This window comes from Sitodiplosis mosellana, unplaced genomic scaffold, assembly GCF_009176505.1.
Source record: "Sitodiplosis mosellana isolate CC-2019 unplaced genomic scaffold, AAFC_SMos_1.0 Smas_scaffold_6162, whole genome shotgun sequence".
NCBI lineage: Eukaryota > Metazoa > Arthropoda > Insecta > Diptera > Cecidomyiidae > Sitodiplosis > Sitodiplosis mosellana.
Genome location: NW_022601403.1, coordinates 1,035,315 through 1,056,702, shown reverse-complemented (window position 1 = coordinate 1,056,702; position 21,388 = coordinate 1,035,315). Strand labels below are relative to the sequence as shown.

General features: G+C 35.8%; 4 protein-coding genes across 4 annotated transcripts; all 4 read right to left on the bottom strand.

The window, feature by feature from the left end:
* Positions 1-153: 153 nt before the first annotated feature.
* On the bottom strand, positions 154-2,936 carry LOC129574438 (uncharacterized oxidoreductase TM_0325-like). Its single transcript, XM_055456490.1, has 3 exons — positions 2,373-2,936; positions 682-1,254; positions 154-567 (listed from the first exon to the last, which is right to left on the bottom strand). The coding sequence occupies exons 1-3, from the start codon at positions 2,770-2,772 to the stop codon at positions 329-331; spliced, it is 1,212 nt and encodes a 403-aa protein (XP_055312465.1). The 5' UTR covers positions 2,773-2,936; the 3' UTR covers positions 154-328.
* Positions 2,937-5,716: 2,780 nt separating this feature from the next.
* Positions 5,717-6,645, bottom strand: LOC129574437 (3-oxoacyl-[acyl-carrier-protein] reductase FabG-like). Its single transcript, XM_055456489.1, has 2 exons — positions 6,030-6,645; positions 5,717-5,964 (listed from the first exon to the last, which is right to left on the bottom strand). Exons 1-2 carry the CDS (start codon positions 6,556-6,558, stop codon positions 5,717-5,719), a joined length of 777 nt encoding a protein of 258 aa, XP_055312464.1. The 5' UTR covers positions 6,559-6,645.
* A 2,743-nt stretch (positions 6,646-9,388) lies between these two features.
* On the bottom strand, positions 9,389-10,584 carry LOC129574285 (uncharacterized oxidoreductase TM_0325-like). The gene is made up of 3 exons (XM_055456074.1): positions 9,985-10,584; positions 9,650-9,855; positions 9,389-9,552 (listed from the first exon to the last, which is right to left on the bottom strand). Exons 1-3 carry the CDS (start codon positions 10,511-10,513, stop codon positions 9,499-9,501), a joined length of 789 nt encoding a protein of 262 aa, XP_055312049.1. The 5' UTR covers positions 10,514-10,584; the 3' UTR covers positions 9,389-9,498.
* Positions 10,585-12,186: 1,602 nt separating this feature from the next.
* On the bottom strand, positions 12,187-13,292 carry LOC129574286 (uncharacterized oxidoreductase TM_0325-like). Its single transcript, XM_055456075.1, has 3 exons — positions 12,929-13,292; positions 12,469-12,852; positions 12,187-12,395 (listed from the first exon to the last, which is right to left on the bottom strand). The coding sequence occupies exons 1-3, from the start codon at positions 13,272-13,274 to the stop codon at positions 12,355-12,357; spliced, it is 771 nt and encodes a 256-aa protein (XP_055312050.1). The 5' UTR covers positions 13,275-13,292; the 3' UTR covers positions 12,187-12,354.
* Positions 13,293-21,388: the final 8,096 nt, after the last annotated feature.

Below are 21,388 nucleotides of genomic sequence, written 5' to 3'. Positions count from 1 at the left end.
ACAAACCATTTTTCAGAACGTTCTAAATGGTTTGGTTCATTCACACACTCAAACCAAATATTCGGTTTGGTTTGGTTTCGATCCCTGGAATTTTGCATCAAACACTCAAACCAGTTTGAAGTGTTTAACCAGACAAATAAAAATGATCATTGATTGCATACTACCAGTGCGATAAGGTGTTTATTGGGCAATAATTGATAACAATACAAAAGTGTATTTGGACTTGAACTCCATGGTGTGCATGTATGATAAGAATCGTTGATAAAATGAAGCCATTGTTAAAATTCGGCTACAATTCGCATTTGAGGTCAATGTCTAACTGATACATTCAAACGATATTGGCTGCAAGCGAACCTCCATCGACGCAAAACAGATGACCGGTGATGAATGCAGCATTTTCGCTGGCTAAATAGGCAATGGCATTGGCAACATCACTTGTCTCGCCGATTCTTTGAAGTGGATAGGCTCGTTTCAAATATTTCAACGTTTTTTCTCTCGTCTCCTCCGGTATTGCGTCAATCATGGGTGTGTTGGTAACAGCTGGATTAACTGAATTGACTCGGATACCTTCAAAAATCATATGATTATTTTCAAATTATCATTTAAAAAAAAATAAAATTCTAATTATTAGAATGATTTTTTAACACTGTCCAATTAACATTTCTCATAAGATTCATTTACCCTTTGGACCCAATTCCACTGCTGTGCACTTTGTAAATTGATTTATTGCTGCTTTTGACATTGAATATGCCAACAACTGTGGACAGGCCCTCAAACCACAAATGCTTGAAACATTGACGATATTTCCTTTGGTCACTTCCAAGTATGGAATCGCTGACTGTGTCAAAAACACAACACTTCTCACATTTGTTTTATGAATACGATCAAAATCGTTCATATCCAGATCAGTCAATCCGTTATGTGAAGCAATTCCGGCATTATTGACGAGAACATCTAACTTGCCGAATTTTTCAATAGTCTTAGTGATTATATGCTCCGGGTTTTCGGTTATATCGGCCACGATTGCCAATGGAACATGAGAACCTTCCGCAATTATCTCTTCAGCCACATCGTTCAAGTGTTCGGCATTATGATCAACTATTACCAAACATCCGCCCAACTGCGCAAAATATTTTGCAGTGGTTGCACCGATTCCAGATGCTGCACCGGTGACAAGTATTACCTTTCCTCCGAAATTCATTTTCACGACTGACGTACGAATTTTTGGCAAATGAACCAGCCAAAATACCTTATCTGCTTATTAGATTACCGCATTCTAACTGAATTCAAAAATGAAAACAATTTGAAGAAAGAAAATGCCGTCATTTACTTCTACCAAAGGTTAATTGTTGTGCGAACGGGAGTGCATACACCAAACATCTTAAAGATTATTGTGCTATAGCCAAAGAGATAAAAGAATAATAGCACAAAATAAAAACACTTGACATATAAAAACACACAATTTTTGCTTCGAGCGACTCCATTGTGATTGCTCTTTATTCGGCTATGAATTGCGGTTATTCCGAAAAAATGAAGTTTCGTAGAATATGAGTCGTATTTATAAGCATAGTTCATTCTTTCAACAATGTTCGCTACTATTCTGTTGAAATGGAAACGTATGCCACTCAATTTAAGAAATTCCCACTCTGTGCTATTTCGCTTACCTCATATAGTTCAATGCAACCATTTTGAGAGAAATTATTTCAAGAGAGATAGAGAGATTGACGCATTTCATTTGTATTTTTTTTAGATGGTTACTAATAATGATTCGGCGAAAAGCATTGAATGAAAAAAGAATAACGACGTTTAACAAAAACTGTATATTTATTTCATTTTGTTTGTGCAAATAGAAAGAAATAATGAGAGAATAGCGGTTCTCTACACAAGAGGAGTATATGTTTAGCATTGTTATTGAAGAAATATAACGATTTAATAAGCGGCTGCAGAAACAGCACCACCGTCACATCTAAATAATGTCCCCGTGATAAATTCAGCCCGATCGCTGGCCAAAAATGCAATACACCTGGACACATCGGAGACTCGACCGATTCGACCGACCGGGTATCGCTTGCTGTAGTCTTCGATGAGCTTGGCCCTTTCATCGCGAGACATTCCGACAGTCTCAAAAATTGGAGTTTCCACCAAAGCCGGGTTAACACTGTTTACACTGTAAATTGGCAAGAAAGGAATCAAGCATTATTAGTTCCTGTGTGTCACTAAAAAAGAAAAAGCCAGAAAAGAACCGACCGTATACCACGGCGACCGAATTCATTCGACGCACACTGTGTAAATTGATCCAAAGCGGCTTTGCTCATGGAATAAAAAGTCGATGAATAAACTGGTACCATTCCACATATGCTAGACACATTCACAATATTGCCTTTCGTTCGCTCCAAATGTGGCACCTAGTTGGCATAAATCAATCACACCACGCACATTTGTATTGAAGATTTGATCGAATTGCTCGTTGGTCGCATCCATGATTGGCACTTCTATATTTATTCCCGCGTTATTGACTAGCACATCAAGTCGACCGAAGTGTTTGATCGTCTCATCGACGATTCGTTTAGTGTCTTTTGTCACATCGGCCACGATTGGCAGCGGAGCTGGTGAACCAGCACTTTTAATTTCATCAGCCACTTTGTTCAACCGACTCTCATTTCGTCCAACTAACACCACATTGCCACCCAAACTCGAAAGATGACGCGCTGTTTCCGCTCCAATTCCACTCGACGCACCCGTAACGATTATGATTTTACCAGTGAATTCCATCGGGTTGTTTTAGTTTCCTTCAATTTTCTTTACAATGGGCAGACGAGATGTCTTCTCAAATGAATTTTTATACCGAATGAAATTCCCTTTTAATTTACGCGATTTCTCATTCAAAAAGAGCACGCACGCATGAGATAAATGTGTGGTTCGATCTCAATGTGGTTAAATTTGATACTAAAGCATCTAAATGATTATTGAAAGTGATTATTCACTTTGGTCGAATGGGCGACGATAACTGGTTTTTACGTACGCACAATTTTTGTGTTCGCTAAAGTATCGGAATTGTACAATGTTCCCCCATCTAGCAAAGTTGCTTTTAAGAAAGCGGTTTTGGGTTCTTACATAACTTCCGATTCAGAGATTGACAGTGTGTCATCGGCCATGTATTTCACTTGTGTGACTTTTGTGTTTTTAGTTAATTTGTGTTGTTCCAACTATATATGAATGGTTTGGAGCGAAAATGTAATACAAAAGAGCGGAAAAATGTCGATGATGAATGAGTGGAAAAGGGATAGCTACATACGGTTAGTGCAAAAGCATTTATTGTCCTACCTAACGCGAGCGCTATCTGTTCGGTTTGAACATGAAAACAAACAAATGGATCCATACAGAGTTATAATACAACAACATCTCTATATAGAGGAAACGCTGTGGTTCGTTTTGTTCGGCATATTTTTTATACACTGCCTTCATTTCCACCGATTCATATATCGGTTGGCAGCTGGAGTCACTTTGTTTGTTTTCATGTTCGCACCGAATAGATGGCGTTTGCGTTAGGGAGAGCAATAAATGCTTTTGCACTAAAGGTATGGATAGCTATATAGTAAACTGTATAGTAAACTATAGTGAACTATATAGCTATCCCTTTTCATTTGACATTTTTCCGCTCAACTTTTCTGTATTACATTTTCGCTCCAATCCTATATACTATAGTTAATGCTCCCATCCGACAGGATTTTGGCCTGTCTGACAGGATTTTTCGACAAAAATCTGACAGCCATGCCAGGATTTTTGAATTTTTGAAAGGCTTTTCAGCCATTTCAACTCAATGCAAAATTCAATACGAAAAAAAAATATATACGTAAAAACAAAAATCAAGTACGAACAAAAAGAACGAAAAAATATCAAACAACTGATACACTGTTACTGTGGCGATGCGAATACGAACAGTTGAGATATCGATTATGCAAACAAACATTTTGATTGCAAAGATCAGCAACAATACATATTACTTACGCGGTATCTGAACTGTTCGTCTCACTCATAGCATGTAAATCACAGTCACAGTAGCGGTACACTCGATGAATTTGTTTATAAATCAAAAAGTTTGCATCGTTGGATGGAAATCATGACACATTTCAAACAAAATTCGTTGTCTTTCGTCGTTTTCATCAAACTGATCGAATATGTGGTGGTGTTGCCAGGTGAATATTATTTGCAATAACACAATCTTAAATTCTACTTTTATTTCAATTTTCATTCTCATTTTTGTAAAATGTAAAATATTTTTCATTTAAAGGTGCCAATTGTGTATGTGAACGATTATTTTCTCTCACGAAAAACTACTGGACGAACAAAGTGCGCTATCCATCGCAACACTCAGGTCTTGGTTGTTAGTGAAACACAACATACAATTGAGCTGCGAAGAATTTTTTGAATTCATCAAAACACAGCCCAGATTGTTGGAAAAGGTTAAAAATATTTTTGAAAGTTTTTCAATGTTTTGGAATTAAATTTCGTTTATTCATTTTTTCAGATTCGATCCGGAGAGAAATATTCTATTGCAACAGCGGGACGGAAACCAACAGGAGCATAGCATTTGATTCAAAATGCTTTATTTGTGATGCTATTTCTACCTACTTCTCATCATGTTCATTTAAACTTGAATAAAATGTTATTTTTGACCCTTGGAAAACGAAAAAAATGACAGTCTTTTTAACAGCCATTTGGTTGTAAATGACAGCCTTTTGGACGCAATTTGGCCTGAAAATCAGGAGTTTCGACAAATTTTCGATGGGAGCATTAACTATAGTATATATGAACTGCTGAGAATAAAAGGCTGACGATTGCAGGTTTTTCGCAAAAGCTGGATAAAAATCAGTTGCACGCAAAAGAGTCATTTCAAAAGGTTGCACGCAAGAGAGAAGTATATTGTTGTTGTAATCACGGCTTGAAAATTCGAAATGCGACAAAATAAAATGTTCCGTTTGCGTGCAACCTTTTGAAATGTCTCTTTTGCGAAAAACTTGCAATCGTCAGCCTTTTATTCTCAGCAGTTCATATGTATAAATAGCAGCTGAACGATGATCAGAGGCTTGAACAATTTCGAAAATTGGCGCAAGCTGATGTACTGAAAACCAGAGTAATTTTGGAATTTCATGTTTTAACTCGTTTCGGTAAATCAATTTCTTACGGGCCAATAAGTTCAATAAACGCTATCTTACTATGTTGAAAGACCGATACTGCAGTTTGTCGATGGAAATCATAAATTGGAACAGATAAGTGTCCAATGGTCAGTCGTGGTCACTGGTCAGTAATAATGGAAAAAAAATATGCCCGACATAAAAATCCGATTCCACAAAAATAGAACTGCTACATTTGTGATTCAGTTGAAAAGTGATATGAGTTATATTTCTCGTTTATTTTCATCAATTTGAATTCATATTGCAACATCGAAATTAAGTGCAACGTTTGTCTTTAACTTATAGCCTATAAATAAGGCTCTACTTTTATGTTTTAAAATTTTATTTCAATCATTCATAGAGAACATTTGCTGATTTATATATTCACCGCATAAAATTAGGATGCTTCTGATGCAGAAAAGCGAAATCAAACTAATAAGACTTGTTCAACATAAAGCAAAATTGATGCATCCGGGTAAGCTTGCTATAAAATATAAAGAGAAGCAATTATTTTGCAGGTAAATATGAATTAAAATCAGAATTTAAATCTGTTGTAAATTAATTCGAATTCCCGAACACATTAAGCCACCATCAATTGGCAGAAGCACACCAGTCAAGAATGTTTCCGAAGCCAAGTAAGCGATGGCTGAACTCGTATCCGAAACCTCGCCAACTCTGTCCACTAAAAATTCATGTTTACGATCTTCGTAGAATTGATTTTCATTCGATTCATTGATTCCAATCTGTTCAAAAATTGGGGTACGGATTGTGGCTGGATTTATCGAATTCACTAACAAAATAAAATCACCAATTAAACTAATATTACATATTTATTCAATCCTTGCCTCCACTTACCTCGTATTCCTTTCGGTGCCAATGCAATCGCGGAGCATTTTGTAAACTGATCCAATCCAGCTTTGCTAATACAGTACGAAGTGTAGAGGTCAAATGGTCGTAAGCCGCATACGCTTGAAATATTTATGATATTTCCTTTGGTCTTTTCCAAGTGGGGCACCGCCAAATTCGTTAGAATAATAACACTCCTCAGGTTTGTATCTAAAATACTATCAAAGTGCTTAACATCAAACTGTACCACATTGTCTGCTCTAAAGATACCAGCATTGTTCACAAGAACATCAAGCCGACCAAAATGCTTGACAGTTTCATTGATGATGCGTTGTGCGTCTTTTGACACATCGGCCACGATCGGAAGTGGTGTTGGTGCGTCAGATTTCTTTATTTGATCAGCCACTTCATTCACTCGTTTTTCGTTTCGACCAACAATTGACACTTTTGCACCCAATTTTGCCAAATGTAGAGCCGCATCAGCCCCAATTCCACTACTTGCACCTGTTACAATCACAACTTTCCCAGTGAAACTCATTTTGACCGTAAACACTTCTTTATAACAAATCGTTGTTGATTGTTTTAAGTTAAATATTAAACTAAGACTCTTGGTGCTCCTCGCATTTGCATTTATACCAAGTAGACCATCAATTTACAAAAATATACGCAGGCATTCTATTCGTCGAATGAAAACAACTATACATTTGGCGTTAATATTTACTGTTCGATAAGTATAAAACTATACATTTGAACGATTCAACGATAATGGAATTTTTATCGGTAACAATATTGTCGGCTCTTAATCAAATACAAAGGTGAAGCTATATGGTATTTTCAGATAAAATTGTTTTGCACGATCACCGTTACGTCCAACCGTATAGTACTTGTATGGGATTGTAGACTTATTTTTGCGTAAAGAACTAATATGCGCCATCTCTAGTTTTTTAAATGAAGTTAATTTAGTTCTCTTTCTTTTCTCCACATTTAAATGTTATTTCGTGGGAAATTCTTCTGAGCCTTCAATTCGGTTAGAAAATCTCTCCACACCAATAGATGTCATTACTGTAATGTGTGTTTTGACTATTTCTGAATAGCCGTACATGCTTGGTTACGTCAAATATTTGATGGATATGTTTGCCGGTGTATTAAAAGAATCACAAACAATGAAAATGCAACAAAGTCTCGTGCTGTATGGAAATAATTGTAGGGGAAACAGAGCTGACATAGGCACCTACGAGGTGCCGGCACTTACTACCTTGGGTGCGCACCTAGTACTATTTCAAAACATCCAAAAATATTGTGAAAAAAAGTATTTTAGTACTAGGTGCGTACCCAAGTAAGTGCCGGCACCCCGTAGGTGCCTATGTCAGCTTCGAGGGGAAAATATAATTGTATAAAACACGTATTTGGCGAAGTTTTGCAATAGAAATCTATCTGAGTAAGGCTACCAGAGCGTGTTTTGAGCTGACGTCAGCTCAAAACACGCTCTGAAGGCTACAATTGTCACAAAATGCAAACGAATTTCATTCCCAATGAGCAAAAATGTCTTGATTTAGGCCTGTTAGGATGGTGATTTTGTAACGCACTTTCTATATAGTTTATATGGCAGCGCAGGCCTGACCAGGCCCATTATTTGTATGTCTGTAATAGACCTGAGATATGTATAGTCAATGGACCAATCACATTATAAAATTACTAAAGTGGACCATATGCCTGAAATAGGCACAATTCTGTATAATAATACAATGTTAGTGAGGCCTGTATTGAGCATACTTGTATACACATTATATGCCTATGGTTAATGCATATATTTATAGTCAGAATTGCTCACTGGGTTCAATTTCGAGTATCGCAAATAAAATAAAAGTGAACAGTTTTTTTAAAATTTAGTTATAGCTAATAAAAAAGTCATCTACGATTGCTGATTGCAATACTTATTGAAGAGCACTTGAAATTATATTTGAAATAAAATGGACCTAATGGAAAACCGTTATAGAAACACATTTCCACACTTTTCAAGTAGAAATTCATAGACATTTTAGTCGGCTCCAAAGGTACTTGTATCGCCTCTTCTAATTATTTGCTAATTAATTGGAAACATATGTGGTTATCGCTGGCTTCATGGCAAAGTAAGACACGTGAGTCAGCACTGAAAGTTGTAGACTCCACGTTTTAAAATTGGTGCTGGTGCTGCTATTCACCTCGCAAAATTGGGTGCGAAAGTTGCAATTGATGCTAGAAACGGAAAGAGTCTCGCCGAATTGGCGGAACAAATTAAAAATTCTGGTTCTTCAAGTCCATTGCAAATTGTTGCCGATGCAACTAAGGACGGCGAACGAATTGTCGACGAAACGATCAAGCAATTTGGTCGATCGGATGTATTGTTGAATAATGCGGCAAAACACCATTTGCGATATGAACATCGCTGATTTTAATCGTGTATTCGACACGAATGTACGCAGTGTTATCACTTTGACGCAACTATGCTTACCGAATTTAGAAAAAACCAATTGTGTCTAGCCAATTCCCACCCCAACTGCATATAGTACAAGCAAAGCAGCTCTTGATCAATTCATAAGATGTTGCGAGCTTGATTTGGCTTCAAAGGGAATACGAGGTATGTATGGGCAAGGCTTAAGAAATAATATATGTTTTAATCGGCGATTTTTTTTTGTCAGTTAATGCTTTGAACCCAGCAGTGATTCGAACACCAACATTCCAAAAAGTTGGTATGACCGATGAAAGAAATAGTTGAGAAACTATTTGAACAGGTCAAAAGCACGAAATTTGAACAGGTCAAAAGCACGTATCCCGTAGGTCGGCGAGGTGACACACACTAGTGCAGCGATTGAGTTTTTGGCTGATAATGAAATTGCATCATTTTTCACTGGTATAAATTTACCTGTCGATGGAGAGGCTATGGTGACTGCTGACTGGAGTTGGCTATAAGCCAACCGAAAACTAAAAATCAATCACATTCAATAGATTTTATTTAAAACTTCAATTTCATTGGTAGCAATTTGATAAAATAAAATTAGCAAACAACTGACAGTAATCAACAGTGAAGAAGATGTTTTATAGAAAAATCCAAAGAGTATTTTCGAGTCCACAATCACTGTGTATCAGGTTATCAATTGATGATTGGATTTGGGGGAATTTGAATTTTAATGGTGAAAAAAATGTCATTTAATGTTTCTCGAATAAAAGAATTGAAAACCACTTTACATCACATGCCATTGCATTTCATTTATTTTATCTTATCATTTGAAAGTACTACAAGTTCATCTACAAGATCAACAAAACTTCAATTTTACAAGAATTACATAGTTCTTAGAAAAATAAACTTAATTATCTAGGACCATGCAATGATGGAATATGCAAAATGACCTTGAGCATAACACAAGAGTGACAATAGAAAATCAAATATGCAACACTTCGCCGAACATTAGCAACTCGTATATATTATATTGTTCATATATTAACGTAGCTTTGATGCACTATTGGTGCCAGCAACCAAGGATCCTCCATCCACCTATAAACGAAAACCGATCAAAAGGAGTTAATAATATAAAATACGAAAAACAATTAAAATTATAAAAACATTTCCGGCTGTAGCAAAAATAATTTACCGGGAGTAAGATACCAGTCAAGAATGATGCCGTTTTATCATCAGCCAAAAATGCGATCGCTGCACTGGTGTCTGCCACTTCTCCAACCCTACCGACAGGATATATAGATCCGATTCCGTCGTACATTTTAGTGGCATCTTCTTTTTGTGCTCCCATACAAACCTCAATGAATCCAGTTCGAATTGCGGCTGGGTTCACACTGTTGACTTTTTTTTGAAGAAATAACCGCGAAAATTACATCGTTGAGAGTAATATTTTTAGAAGAAAAAAGATAATCGCCGATTAAAACCTATTACAATTACATTTAAGCCGTGCCTCCATTTAAGTTTACTTACCTCGTATTCCCTTCGGTGCCAAATCAAGTGCCGAACATTTCGTAAATTGATCCAGCGCTGCTTTGCTCATGCAATAGCTCAAAAAATTTGGAGTTGCTTTTAAACCAGCAACAGATGATATATTTACCACGTTTCCTTTTGTTTTTTCGAGGTGGGGAACACAAAGTTTGGTCAAAGTGATGACGCTTCTGATATTCGTATCAAATATACTATCAAATTGTGATAAATTCGCCGTTGAAACACTATCCGGTTTTGCAAATCCAGCGTTATTGACAAGCACATCTAATTGGCCAAACTTCTTGATCGTCTCGTTAACAATTCGCTTTGCGTCTTTTGTCACATCGGCCACAATGAGCAGAGGAGCTGGAGAGCCGGCACTTTTGATTTCTTCTGCCACTTCATTGAGACGTTTTTCATTTCGCCCAACAATTGATACCTTCGCACCCAATTCTGCGAGGTGAATAGCAGCTCCAGCACCAATTCCACTGCTTGCTCCCGTAATTAATACAACTTTCTTACTAAAACTCATGATTTAAAGTCTCTACTCAACATTTAATGGCGATACTCCAAATGCGATGGCTAAAACTGAAACTAATATTGTTCAACCAGCACATCCATTTATATGCGGAATAGAGATCGTTATCTCTTTCAAATGGTGTTTGAAGAGACTCTTTACAACGTTAAATATATTCATAACCTTCTGGCAATAAACACCAACAAAACGCATATTTGTGTGGTAGTAGAATAAAATGCTGAGTTTGATTCTAAGTTTTCTTCATCGTATTGGATTGCAATTCATTTATTTTATCTTATCATTTGAAAGTTATCTATGCTAATGCAAAATACCGAGTTTAATTTATCAATTAGCTCACGTGTCATTATAATGATTATGGCCTACAAGCATTTTTGTTTAATTGATTTTTATTTCCAATTTTCTGCATTTTTATCAATACCTATGTCAATAACGACGATAAAACAAAGACGATCAGCTATATTATCTCGACCGATCAAATTATAGACTGTAACCTTGATATGTTCTGAATATGTTATGCACATTTTGGTTCAAATCAGTGCTCGAACAATTATTCAAATAATCGTTTCACTGGAAAGTCGATTTTTTGTATGGATGGTTGATTACTTTTTTTGACCACTGTATGGCGTATTGGGAAGAGTGTTGAAATACACGGGAATCCACATTAACTCATTTAAAAAAATTAAACACTACCTAAATTTCCTACATTTACCTACAATCACACGTTAAAATCCCGTTTTGTGACCAAACGTCATGTAAGATCGTCAAGAATTCTGTTTCGTTTCGTTCTGTTTGAATTTGAAACATACATTGTAATATTCGGTGAATGCCACTGAAAAAATATTCATACTTATTTAGTGCGTGAGACGCATGGTCACTCATTTAGTGAGTGAGACGCACGCGGATGAGACGAAACAAAGCGAAAGAGAAGCGGGGCAACTCCATACGAACGAACGATATAGCGCGCATACATTTCGTCACTCCGTCGTTAGAATACGGACACAAACACAAACACGTAGTACCCATTGACTCTATGTTCTAGTTGCGCGCTTCCCTTTCGCTTTGCTTCATCTCATCCGCATGCATCTCACTCACTAAATGAGTGACCATGCGTCTCACGCACTAAATAAGTATGAATATTTTTTCAGTGGCATTCACCGAATATTACAATGTATGATTTGAAATGCCAATTGGATCTTCTTTTTTTTGAGAAAATCTTCTACGGTAAGTAAAATTCTCATTTACATCCAAAATGTAAAGAAAATGTTTTTTTTCTTTCGTATTAGTACTAAGTGGACACCCAAAGAAGTAAGTGTCGGCACCAACTAGGTGCCTATGTCAGCTCTGCGCACATTGTCAATATGACAGCAGATATTTTTATCTGGCACTATCTGTGTCGGACTATGATAGTGAACTAGAGACGCTGAATTACAAAGATTGTACTGACCAAAATATGCGAATCGGTGAAGACTTAAAGAATGACGGGCATAGATATGCTTGAAAAAACGATATTTGGCAGCATGTCTTATTGTTTCTATGCTTTGAATAAAGTAAAAAAATCAAATATTTGAACTAAAATTGTATAGGACCTATTCATTTTCCAAAATACGTTTATTTCCAATTTTAATTTGGATTTTTCAAATCAACATTGAATTTAATTTATATAGGTATAATCATATTACGGCATTGGAATATTGGCATGTATACATCATCATAATGATGTCTCGTCGATACAAGAAATTGAAGATTTTCTTGATATTTTAATTGAATTAAAAGTCGACTCCGATCGATGTTATATTTTTTTCGCTTTTTTTCACCATCGCATCATCAACATCACTTCAATTCAAGTAATGAGCTCCAGCAGATATGGCACCACCATCTGTTTCAAAGAGAATTTTCAATTTATCCTCTCATATAAATGTTTTACTATTGAGACAATGATTTCTACTTACCCACGGCAAACTGAACACCAGTTATAAATGATGCGGCGTCGGATGCTAAAAATGCGATTGCAGCTGATATTTCTTCGGTTTTGCCCATTCTACCAATTGGATACATTTCTTTGCACTTATTTTTCAATCGCAAAGCTTCTTCGGCTGTGAATGCCTTTTCAAACATTGGCGTTAAAACAATTGACGGATTGATGGAATTTACACGAATATTTCTGGGCCCGAACTCGTTTGCGGCTGATTTGGAAAACTGATCGAGTGCGGCCTTCGTCATTCCATAATATGCATATTTCACTGGAACAATCCCAGAAATGCTTGACACATTCACTATGTTTCCTTTGGATTTTTCGAGGTGAGGAACGGCCAGTTTACTCAAGATCACGATACCTAAATAATTTCGATTAATTTTGAAACAATAAATTGATATGATTGAAATTGAGTATTGAAATTATGGATGTAATACTTCTTAGATTTGTATTCATCATTCGGTCAAAGTCATTGATGTCGGCTTCCATGATATTTTTCTCACATGCGATGGCAGCATTATTTACCAAAACATCCAAACGGCCAAAGCGGTCGATAGTTTCGGCGATGATCCGTTCCGAATCTTCAGTAACATCGGCTACGATTGCCAAAGCGTTTGGGGAGTGGTCACCTTTTATTTGTTCAACAACTTCATTTAATGCCGTTGCATTTATATCTACCAAAGCCACTTGTCCACCCAATTTTGCAATGTATCGAGCAGCGTTGGCACCAATTCCAGTGGCCGCACCAGTGATTAAAACCACTTTCTTCGTGAAATCTATCATTAGGAATAATTAGAATTATTTTGCGTCAAAAGCTAATTTTCAACTGAAATTGTATTCCATTTCGAATAGGTATTTATACTGAAATGAAATGCGTCAAAATGCGTTGAAATTTGAATGATAATAAATCTATGATTCTATCCTAACCATTCCTAACAAAATTCTTATTTGTTTTTGCCTTCATCAAAGCTATGTTAATTACTTCAGTATTTGATAGGATGAAATTATTTTCTTAAAAGTTCCAAAGTGCTAAGATGGCAATGAAGTAAAATGCTACTTGCTTGGAAATTCTTTCAAATAAATAGAAATTTTATTTCATAAAACGTAAAAACTGAATTATAGTTAAATTCTCTGAGTTTTCATCGATACGATGTCTAAAACCTGATCATTAGCGTTCTATGTCAATCATTATAGAGTTGATGGACAAATGAATTGGATGAGCTAAGCAGCAGCGATAAATTCTTACTCATGCACACCTTAGTGAATCTGAGTGTTGAGTAGTTATCATTTTACGCTGCTCAACTGCTTGTGAATGATTCGTCTGTAAAATGCAAAGTATAATTGATCAGTTATCGGTTTATTAACGCGCCGCTTATTACCATCACAATAATTATATCCTAAAAGCATTTTTGTTTACTTGGTTTTGATTTCCAATTTCCTGCATTTTGATCAACAGATAAATAGTCTTACCTCCGTAAGACGAACTTTTCCGCATCGTTTTCATAGCGTTCAGCTTTTATTCAGATTTTGCCTAGGAAATTTATAAGAATTTCCCCATACGAACTGACGAAGCTGTCAATGGAATGTGTGACTGTGTGCGCTTTTTATAAGGTTGACATCACATCGCATCGCACATCGATTAATGTTCAGTTCAAAGAACATTTTATTTTTTTCTTCGATTGAACATGTGCTGTGTAATTTTTCGTTTCATGAATTGTTTTTGTGTGAAGATTTTGAGCAGTTTTTCAGAAAATAAACCAAAATTCATTTTGAATTTGATTCAAATGTTTTTATCTCTTAATTGAATGAAAATGCGAAAAAATATTGATTTGGAAAAATTGGAACAAAATGTGACGAGTTGAAAAAAATACCATTTAAAATAACCACATTTTTCTTGATCAAAATCATAACGCGTCTAAAATTAATTCCTTTTTCTATCCAAAGTTCTAATTTTAAATAAAGCAATTACGCCTAATTACAAAAATATAATAATGTCATGTTCATGTAATTCATGTTTGAGCGCTTGATTGGCGCTTTGAGATATTATGCACGTATTTGGCGTTACTGCCACTGTTTTACATTAAATAAAAAATATGAGCATAAAATTCAAATTCACCATAATTTGTTTCATCACTTAAATAGTATTAGGGAAAAAATAAAAAGCAGATTAGTAGCTCTACATTTCATGTAGTGCTAAAAATGCAAGAAATTTTGAATTATTATACCGATTTGATACGAAAAAGGTAGGTTAGCGGGTGCTACGTTCCTGTGCCCCTATCAATTTGATGAAATAAATCGAGTGGGAGTGATAAAATCCACCTGGGAGCCTATTTTGGGTACCTCCCGAACAAAAGTTCGATTTTTTTAAAGGTTTTTCATAGGCTAGTTATTCTAGGGTACATCTGGGGTGGCTGAAAATTCAATGGTTTTCAAGTGTAACGAAGCACAAACGTTTGGTACTTGCAGAATTTCATTTCCTATTCTGGTGTTTGAGCAATCGTGCTTACAAATTTTTGCGTACAGCGCACAGCGTACAGGGTACGATACACCCACATTAACATAGCAAAATAACCACCGTATCGTGCTTTTTGGTGTCGAAAATTGATAGAAAAATGGTTTTTTGGGGTACCTAGGTTTTGGAGTGATTGCAATACTTTTACGCACGACATGGGACATTAAATGGTCAATGGTAACAAGTGGTCAATACTTGAGAAAATTAGTTTAGTTTTATCAGTCGTTTCGCTGGGTTGGCAATAGTATTTACACTTTTATCTGCATCTCAAGTGATAAAAAAACTGTTCATTCATAACATGAAAATATACATTTGGTGTTGAAACAATATTTTTGGTCACTCAAAGTGCGGATTTTACTTCTCCGTTAGAAAAAGCATAAAAGCATTGGTTTCACTCCTCAAAATCTAAAATGCCTGCTAAGAGTTGGATTGAAAATGAGTTCTCGCAATGGACTGATGACAAATGCTGATTTAAAACAATACGTTCGACGAACTTCTTGTTGTAAATTTCACATTCGATCGATCTTTTGGCTCCGTGTTTTGATTGCATGTGCCGCTTCAAATGACTCGTGTGAACAGTTTTGTATTGATACTGATTACATGCAAAAAGACTACCTTGGCAGTGCGTTTCGTGTGATTGCTTATCGTCTGGTGTGGCAAATCGTCGACCATATTTCGCACAAGCATTCGGCAGTTCATCTGAGTGCGCCATTGAATGACTTTGAAGATTAGCGTTTGTTACTCGAACGGCTTTTCCCCGGTGTGGGTCAGCATATGTCTTATCAAATGTGGTTTGTTGATCGTTCTATATCCACAAGTGTTGCATTCGAATTGCTGTGGACTACATAGCCTTTCATGATCGATCTTGTGTGATTTTTGTTCAAATCTTTGATAACATTTTGAACAACGGAACTGAGGCTTCGGACCATGCAATTTCTTATGACGATACAAAGCACCTTTTTGTGCAAAGGACTTCGAACAAACTTCGCATCGATGTGGCTTCTCTCATCGATGTGGCTCCACAATTATAACTGAATTCGCCGATATTTCAGAAGAAATGCTATAGTTCAGCAACGTAAAAGTGGGATTCGGGCCATGAGATTGAAATTATGATGTGCAGCGATGTATTGTGCTGGAAAGTTATACAAATTGAATTGACGCTTTTGGCTTGTATAAACAACTTAAATGACATAGAAACCATTCCAAGCTATTCATTTATCCGATCCATGCATAAGAAGAATATTTTTTTATGTTACACTTTAAAAAAAACCAAAATACCGTATGTGGTTTGAATTAAGTCATTTTCATTTCAAAAAGTTTGCCCTGTTCCATTTGTTTCCACTATCGAAATATCTTTTTTATAAGAATGTTAACATATTAAATCCACCTGAACGGTTTTTGATTGAAATATTATCGTAGAATTGATTAAAAATATGTTATAATGCAGACAACGTTGAATCCAGTTGAACCAAATCGAATTATAATTGCAAAATAATAGAAAAAAATGCAAATTGCGGAAAGAATGCAGTTCAAAAAAGTATGTGTTGAACATTAACAACAATCTGAGCGGTTTTTAATTAAAATAATAACAGACCAATGCACAAACCCACTAGGGAAGCTTGAAGCATTCAAAAACCAACCAATTGTCTTCTCATACGTAGGCAATGAAATGTTCACAATTTTCTTCCCATGAGTAGCCTAGGGGAATTTAACTCTTACGAGTGCAGCATGTTTTCTGCCAGTTTGCTTGATTCGCGGAAGTTCGACGCGTTCGTTGTACGTACTGACGCGCACGGTCACAAGTTTACACAAGTTTTTTTTATGGTTTTGCGCGTTTTTCAAGTTGCTATTTGACAACTAAAACGCGTTTCAAACTGAAAATCGGTTGTTTACGTGTATAAAGCATGGTGCGGCTGTTGACACTATATTTTCCTATATTTCGAATTGGCGCGCTGTGTAGTTCCGATTTGAAATGTTAAATTACATTGATGTGCCCTTTGAAATTGGGGGCGCTCGCGTCGCCTCAAATGAGTTTGACTTTCAACAGCCGCCGCACGGTATAAAGATTTTTCACATCCTTTCCAAAAGTTCAAAGATTTATATAATTATAAAATGGACAAAGGAAATATTTTTAAAGAGCTGGAGAAAGTGTTGGAAGAAAAAGTTAATTCAGATATAATAAATGGAACGACTGATGTGTGCGCGTCGTCCAGCTTCATGTTTGCACACGAACTCGCGCGCGTTCGCACAAGTTCGCGCATGTTGTTTTAATACGGAACTTGTCAACTGAGTGGAATCATGCAAGTTCTCTGGTGAATGTAACAATTTCGTGCGCGTTTATATCATTTTTTTACAAGTTTTCACGTAGTTAAATCCCCCTAGTGAGAAGCATGCTTGATTGCAACCAGCTGTTCAAAACGTGTCATCAAATTATGCAGTATAGCACCGTAGACCATCCATACCAAACTAACCATAAAGGAAAAAAATTGAAAAAAGTTCAACGAAAGTATAATAGAATTTGATTCTAAAAGCGTAGACTAAAATCTCAGGTATATACTACCCGGCTTAATATATTGAGTATGCTTGAACTTGAGTCACGATGTGAATACTTTGATGCCCGCTTACTGCACTAGGTAGTGAATGACAATGACGTTTGCATGCAAATCAGACCAATTTTTTGGGTGAAGAGATTTATTGATTGCATGAATGTTAGTCGTTTTATTTCAACACGTGTATATTTCTCTCAAACAATTATTTATTCGACACTTGCGGATAAATTCAGTCATATGGAGTTTATGCCAAAGGTTGCACGTTTCATTTTCATTTTATAGATTGATTTATAAGTGTCGTATGTTATATTATTCATTTCGTGAATGATGATTGTAATGCGATGAAATATGTCCAGGTTGCCTATATAAGACCATTCAGTGAGTATGCATCTTCTAGTTTAGGACTGAGAATACGACGAATAACAACGAAAGCGTATTCACACTCAATAGAAGAAAATTGTTCCAGTAATAGAAGTTCTTGTGTTTCATTTCGGGAGTTTGAAAAAGTTCAGAGTGTTTTTTTAAGGTGGTGTAAGCAGCATGTACTTCTTGACAGAGAATCAAACTATTGTTTCTATATGAAGAAATAGAATTTTGAGTGTATGCCATAAGTCCATTAGGTACAATGCCATAAAATCATTGTCAAAATCCGGCTGATTATGATATGGATTTATGACCGAATTTTAAAAAAATTCAAAAATGTTGGCTATATTCCCACGAAAAAAGCGTTTTTTAATTTTTTTTTCTTTGATAAAATATGAGCGCTTCTAAAATATGGCTTTCTTCTCGAATATTTTGTTAAAAAAATGAATATGGAACTATGACTGATATTTCTATAATTTTCAAAATTTCGGTCGCTTGGTTAAATAGCGAGGCTAGGCAGCTAGTTTCTAATAAAAAGAATTACATTCGTAATCCCAAACTGACTTGTCCACATTTTGGATGAAACAAATAATTATTACATGTATAATCTGGTTTATTTGTCGATTCTCTTGAAATATAGACAATATTAGTCGAAGCAAACATGTAAATGGCAATATACATTTTGTTGAAGTATTTGCATCCAATGAAAAGAAAAGTACTGGAAAAAAAAATTCAAAATATTCGAATGCATTTTTTCGAACATTAAACTTGCTGATGCTCATTTTGACTGAAAGGAGAAATAGTACCTACAGACATATTTGTGATTAGGATTGTAATTTTTTTTTCTATTTTCAAGACAAAATTGATCACTGACATTTCACGGAACGAGATTTCTTCGGATCAGGCGAAGAAATTCAGTACATGTTACTTACACCACTTTTGAGATAAAATATGGTCACTGTTTCAAACGAAATTGTTGTGATAGAATATTTTGTTTGAACTAATTAATCACATGCGAACATCAAAGAATAGAACAATATACATAACTATACTGTTACAACAACGTATTCTAAAATCTCAAGTGGAACATTAAATATTCGAAATGATACAAAACAAAAAGTTTGAAATACTTTCGACCTTAGAATTTTTGAGGAGCATACGAACCATCTTCAAAGATTGGAAGACAAAAACTCCAAGGCAAAAATGGTGCTATCTCTATAGTATGGGAAGACTTACTTTCAAACCGATCGGAATTCCATTGTTTGAGGATGATCAAACATTATTCTGGTATTCATACTGTTCATATGTAGTGGTTGGTACTTACGCAGGTTTGATGCTGTACACAGCCTATCATTATATTGCTCTTGGACAACTAGAAAAGTTCCTTCCTTGTTCTTGTCTCTTCATAATTATTTCATGTGTAAGTATGAATCTAATTATTTCATCGTTCAATATAAACCAATTTGTGAATTTTGCGAAAGATTTGGTATCTGGGGGTGGGCACCAATACCGAATAAATCAATTTTTTTACTTTTCTCATTTTGGTGAGTTTGTGCTCGGCCATTCATGTAAAAGGGCCACGGAAAAATAAGATTGTAGTTGTGTAAAACTAACGAAATAAGATGTGGAGCGCAAGACGCCACTAAAGTTCTACCTCGATGTAAGGCAACTTATGTTTCCAATAATCCCCACCATCTTGGTATCGAATCGATATTTTAGTTGAAAATTCCATGAAAAATTGCACTTTTGTATTAGAGGTAAATACTTAAATTGGGCCCCTTGGGGGGGGGGGGGGGGGGTTTAAAAATTCTAAACGAAAAATTTAAAAAAAAAATTGGGGTCTAGGAACAACCGAACACTAACTTTCCCTTCATATGAGTGTCAAACGTGCGTTTGTATGTAACATTTTCGAAATTCGTTCAAACTTCACTTTGCATACAAAATTGCTCATGGACCATAGAAAAGCTATTCCATGAAAATTCTTGACCACTCTATCTACCAATTTTCTTTGACGAGCAATCGGTTATCAGTATAAATCAACCCTATCTGGTGTCACCAAGTGCTCAAAAAGTCTTATAGGTTGAGGTGATGTTTTTAAATTGCGATTTTTTACACTCGAAATGTAAACTTTATTTTGAAAGTATGAGATATGAACAGATTTCAGAGGTTTCATAATATAAACGCTAGTTTTCTACGAAAATAATAGCAGACAACAGATGACCTATTTCCCAACGACTTTGGTATCAAACCGACATTTTTGTTCTAAGATTCTTGAAAAATTATAATATAACACCACATTATAAAGACTTTTTACGATGTTACTCTGATTTTTGATGGGAAATTTATTTCACAAATACACACCACAACCAGATCGATTCAGCATTTTATCAAAAGTGCCTTTTTATATGTGTCTGATGATTGAAGTACTCAATTCCCCATTATTTTGCACAACGGAACGGAAAAGTTTGTCTTACATCAGTAAGACCCTTTATTTTGAGTTACGTTTAGACTATGGCGAAAACTTAATACGCTATTTTGATTCTCAGTGGATCAATCATTTAACTTTTTAACAATTTTTCATTACGATCAATTGGTTTTCAGTACATTCCCCTTGCTCGAGAGATGATATCGGAAAATCGTACAAAATATCATTCATTAGTCGATTTTGCTGGCCAACACATATATACTGACAATCATGACCAAACTGAATACAACCGTATATGCTCGGAAGGAATGGACAACACTATGAAATCATTTTGGACCAAAATTGCGCTATTATTTTTTGGAGCAATGGTTGGCGAATTTAACACATTTTATGTTTATTTTACTGAAGGTATTAAAGCAACGACAATCGAAGCTAAAGTTCCTTACACCGATCAGAGCTCGGGTGCTGAATACCTTGTAAACCTGCTATTTCAAATTATCGTGGTCGCCCATGGATTTTGCATTTATATTGGAATCGAAGTAGCAATGTCGGATTTTGGAAATGTAACCGAAGTTACGCCGAAGCTAATCAGACACAGACTCAAAGAAATAGACGAGATGATTGAAAGAAATGAGCTGTCCGAACCGCAGTTGCAATTTGCATTCAAAGATATTACAAAGCAAATTCTCGACTACGAAAAGTAATAATCGACTCTAAGCCAAAGCCGAAACCAAACACTAAATGATGCCCATTTTTTTCTGCTCCAAATTTTTGAATAGCTTCGTGATCGAGGTTCGAGCATTTTTAGCGATACGAACACTGATAACCCCAGCGTTTTTTGCCTACGCAATCGGGATGTCTATATTCTGTCAATTTGCGGTAACTATTACACTTTGGTTCCATCAAATTGTCACCAAACAATTTGTCGCCAATAAAGCAAACTCCAATCATTTTGTCATTGAATAACTTACAGGGGGATTTTACAGCTGGATATGGTATGGCTTTGATGTCATGGGTTCAATTTTACTACATATGTGAGGTTGGCGAA

Bases quoted from the DNA above. Each gene is read 5' to 3' on its own strand.
- LOC129574438 (XM_055456490.1), bottom strand. From the start codon at position 2,772: ATGGAATTCACTGGTAAAATCATAATCGTTACGGGTGCGTCGAGTGGA. The intron at 1,255-2,372 runs GTGAATGTGTCT...TCTAATAAGCAG, and splicing joins AGCGAACGAAAGGCAATATT to ATAAGGTATTTTGGCTGGTT. The intron at 568-681 runs GTAAATGAATCT...TGATTTTTGAAG, and splicing joins AGTGGAATTGGGTCCAAAGG to GTATCCGAGTCAATTCAGTT.
- LOC129574437 (XM_055456489.1), bottom strand. From the start codon at position 6,558: ATGAGTTTCACTGGGAAAGTTGTGATTGTAACAGGTGCAAGTAGTGGA. The intron at 5,965-6,029 runs GTAAGTGGAGGC...TTATTTTGTTAG, and splicing joins GGCACCGAAAGGAATACGAG to TGAATTCGATAAATCCAGCC.
- LOC129574285 (XM_055456074.1), bottom strand. From the start codon at position 10,513: ATGAGTTTTAGTAAGAAAGTTGTATTAATTACGGGAGCAAGCAGTGGA. The intron at 9,856-9,984 runs GTAAGTAAACTT...TTCAAAAAAAAG, and splicing joins GGCACCGAAGGGAATACGAG to TCAACAGTGTGAACCCAGCC. The intron at 9,553-9,649 runs GTAAATTATTTT...TTTCGTTTATAG, and splicing joins TGACTGGTATCTTACTCCCG to GTGGATGGAGGATCCTTGGT.
- LOC129574286 (XM_055456075.1), bottom strand. From the start codon at position 13,274: ATGATAGATTTCACGAAGAAAGTGGTTTTAATCACTGGTGCGGCCACT. The intron at 12,853-12,928 runs GTATTACATCCA...GAAATTATTTAG, and splicing joins GATGAATACAAATCTAAGAA to GTATCGTGATCTTGAGTAAA. The intron at 12,396-12,468 runs GTAAGTAGAAAT...TCTTTGAAACAG, and splicing joins TGGTGTTCAGTTTGCCGTGG to ATGGTGGTGCCATATCTGCT.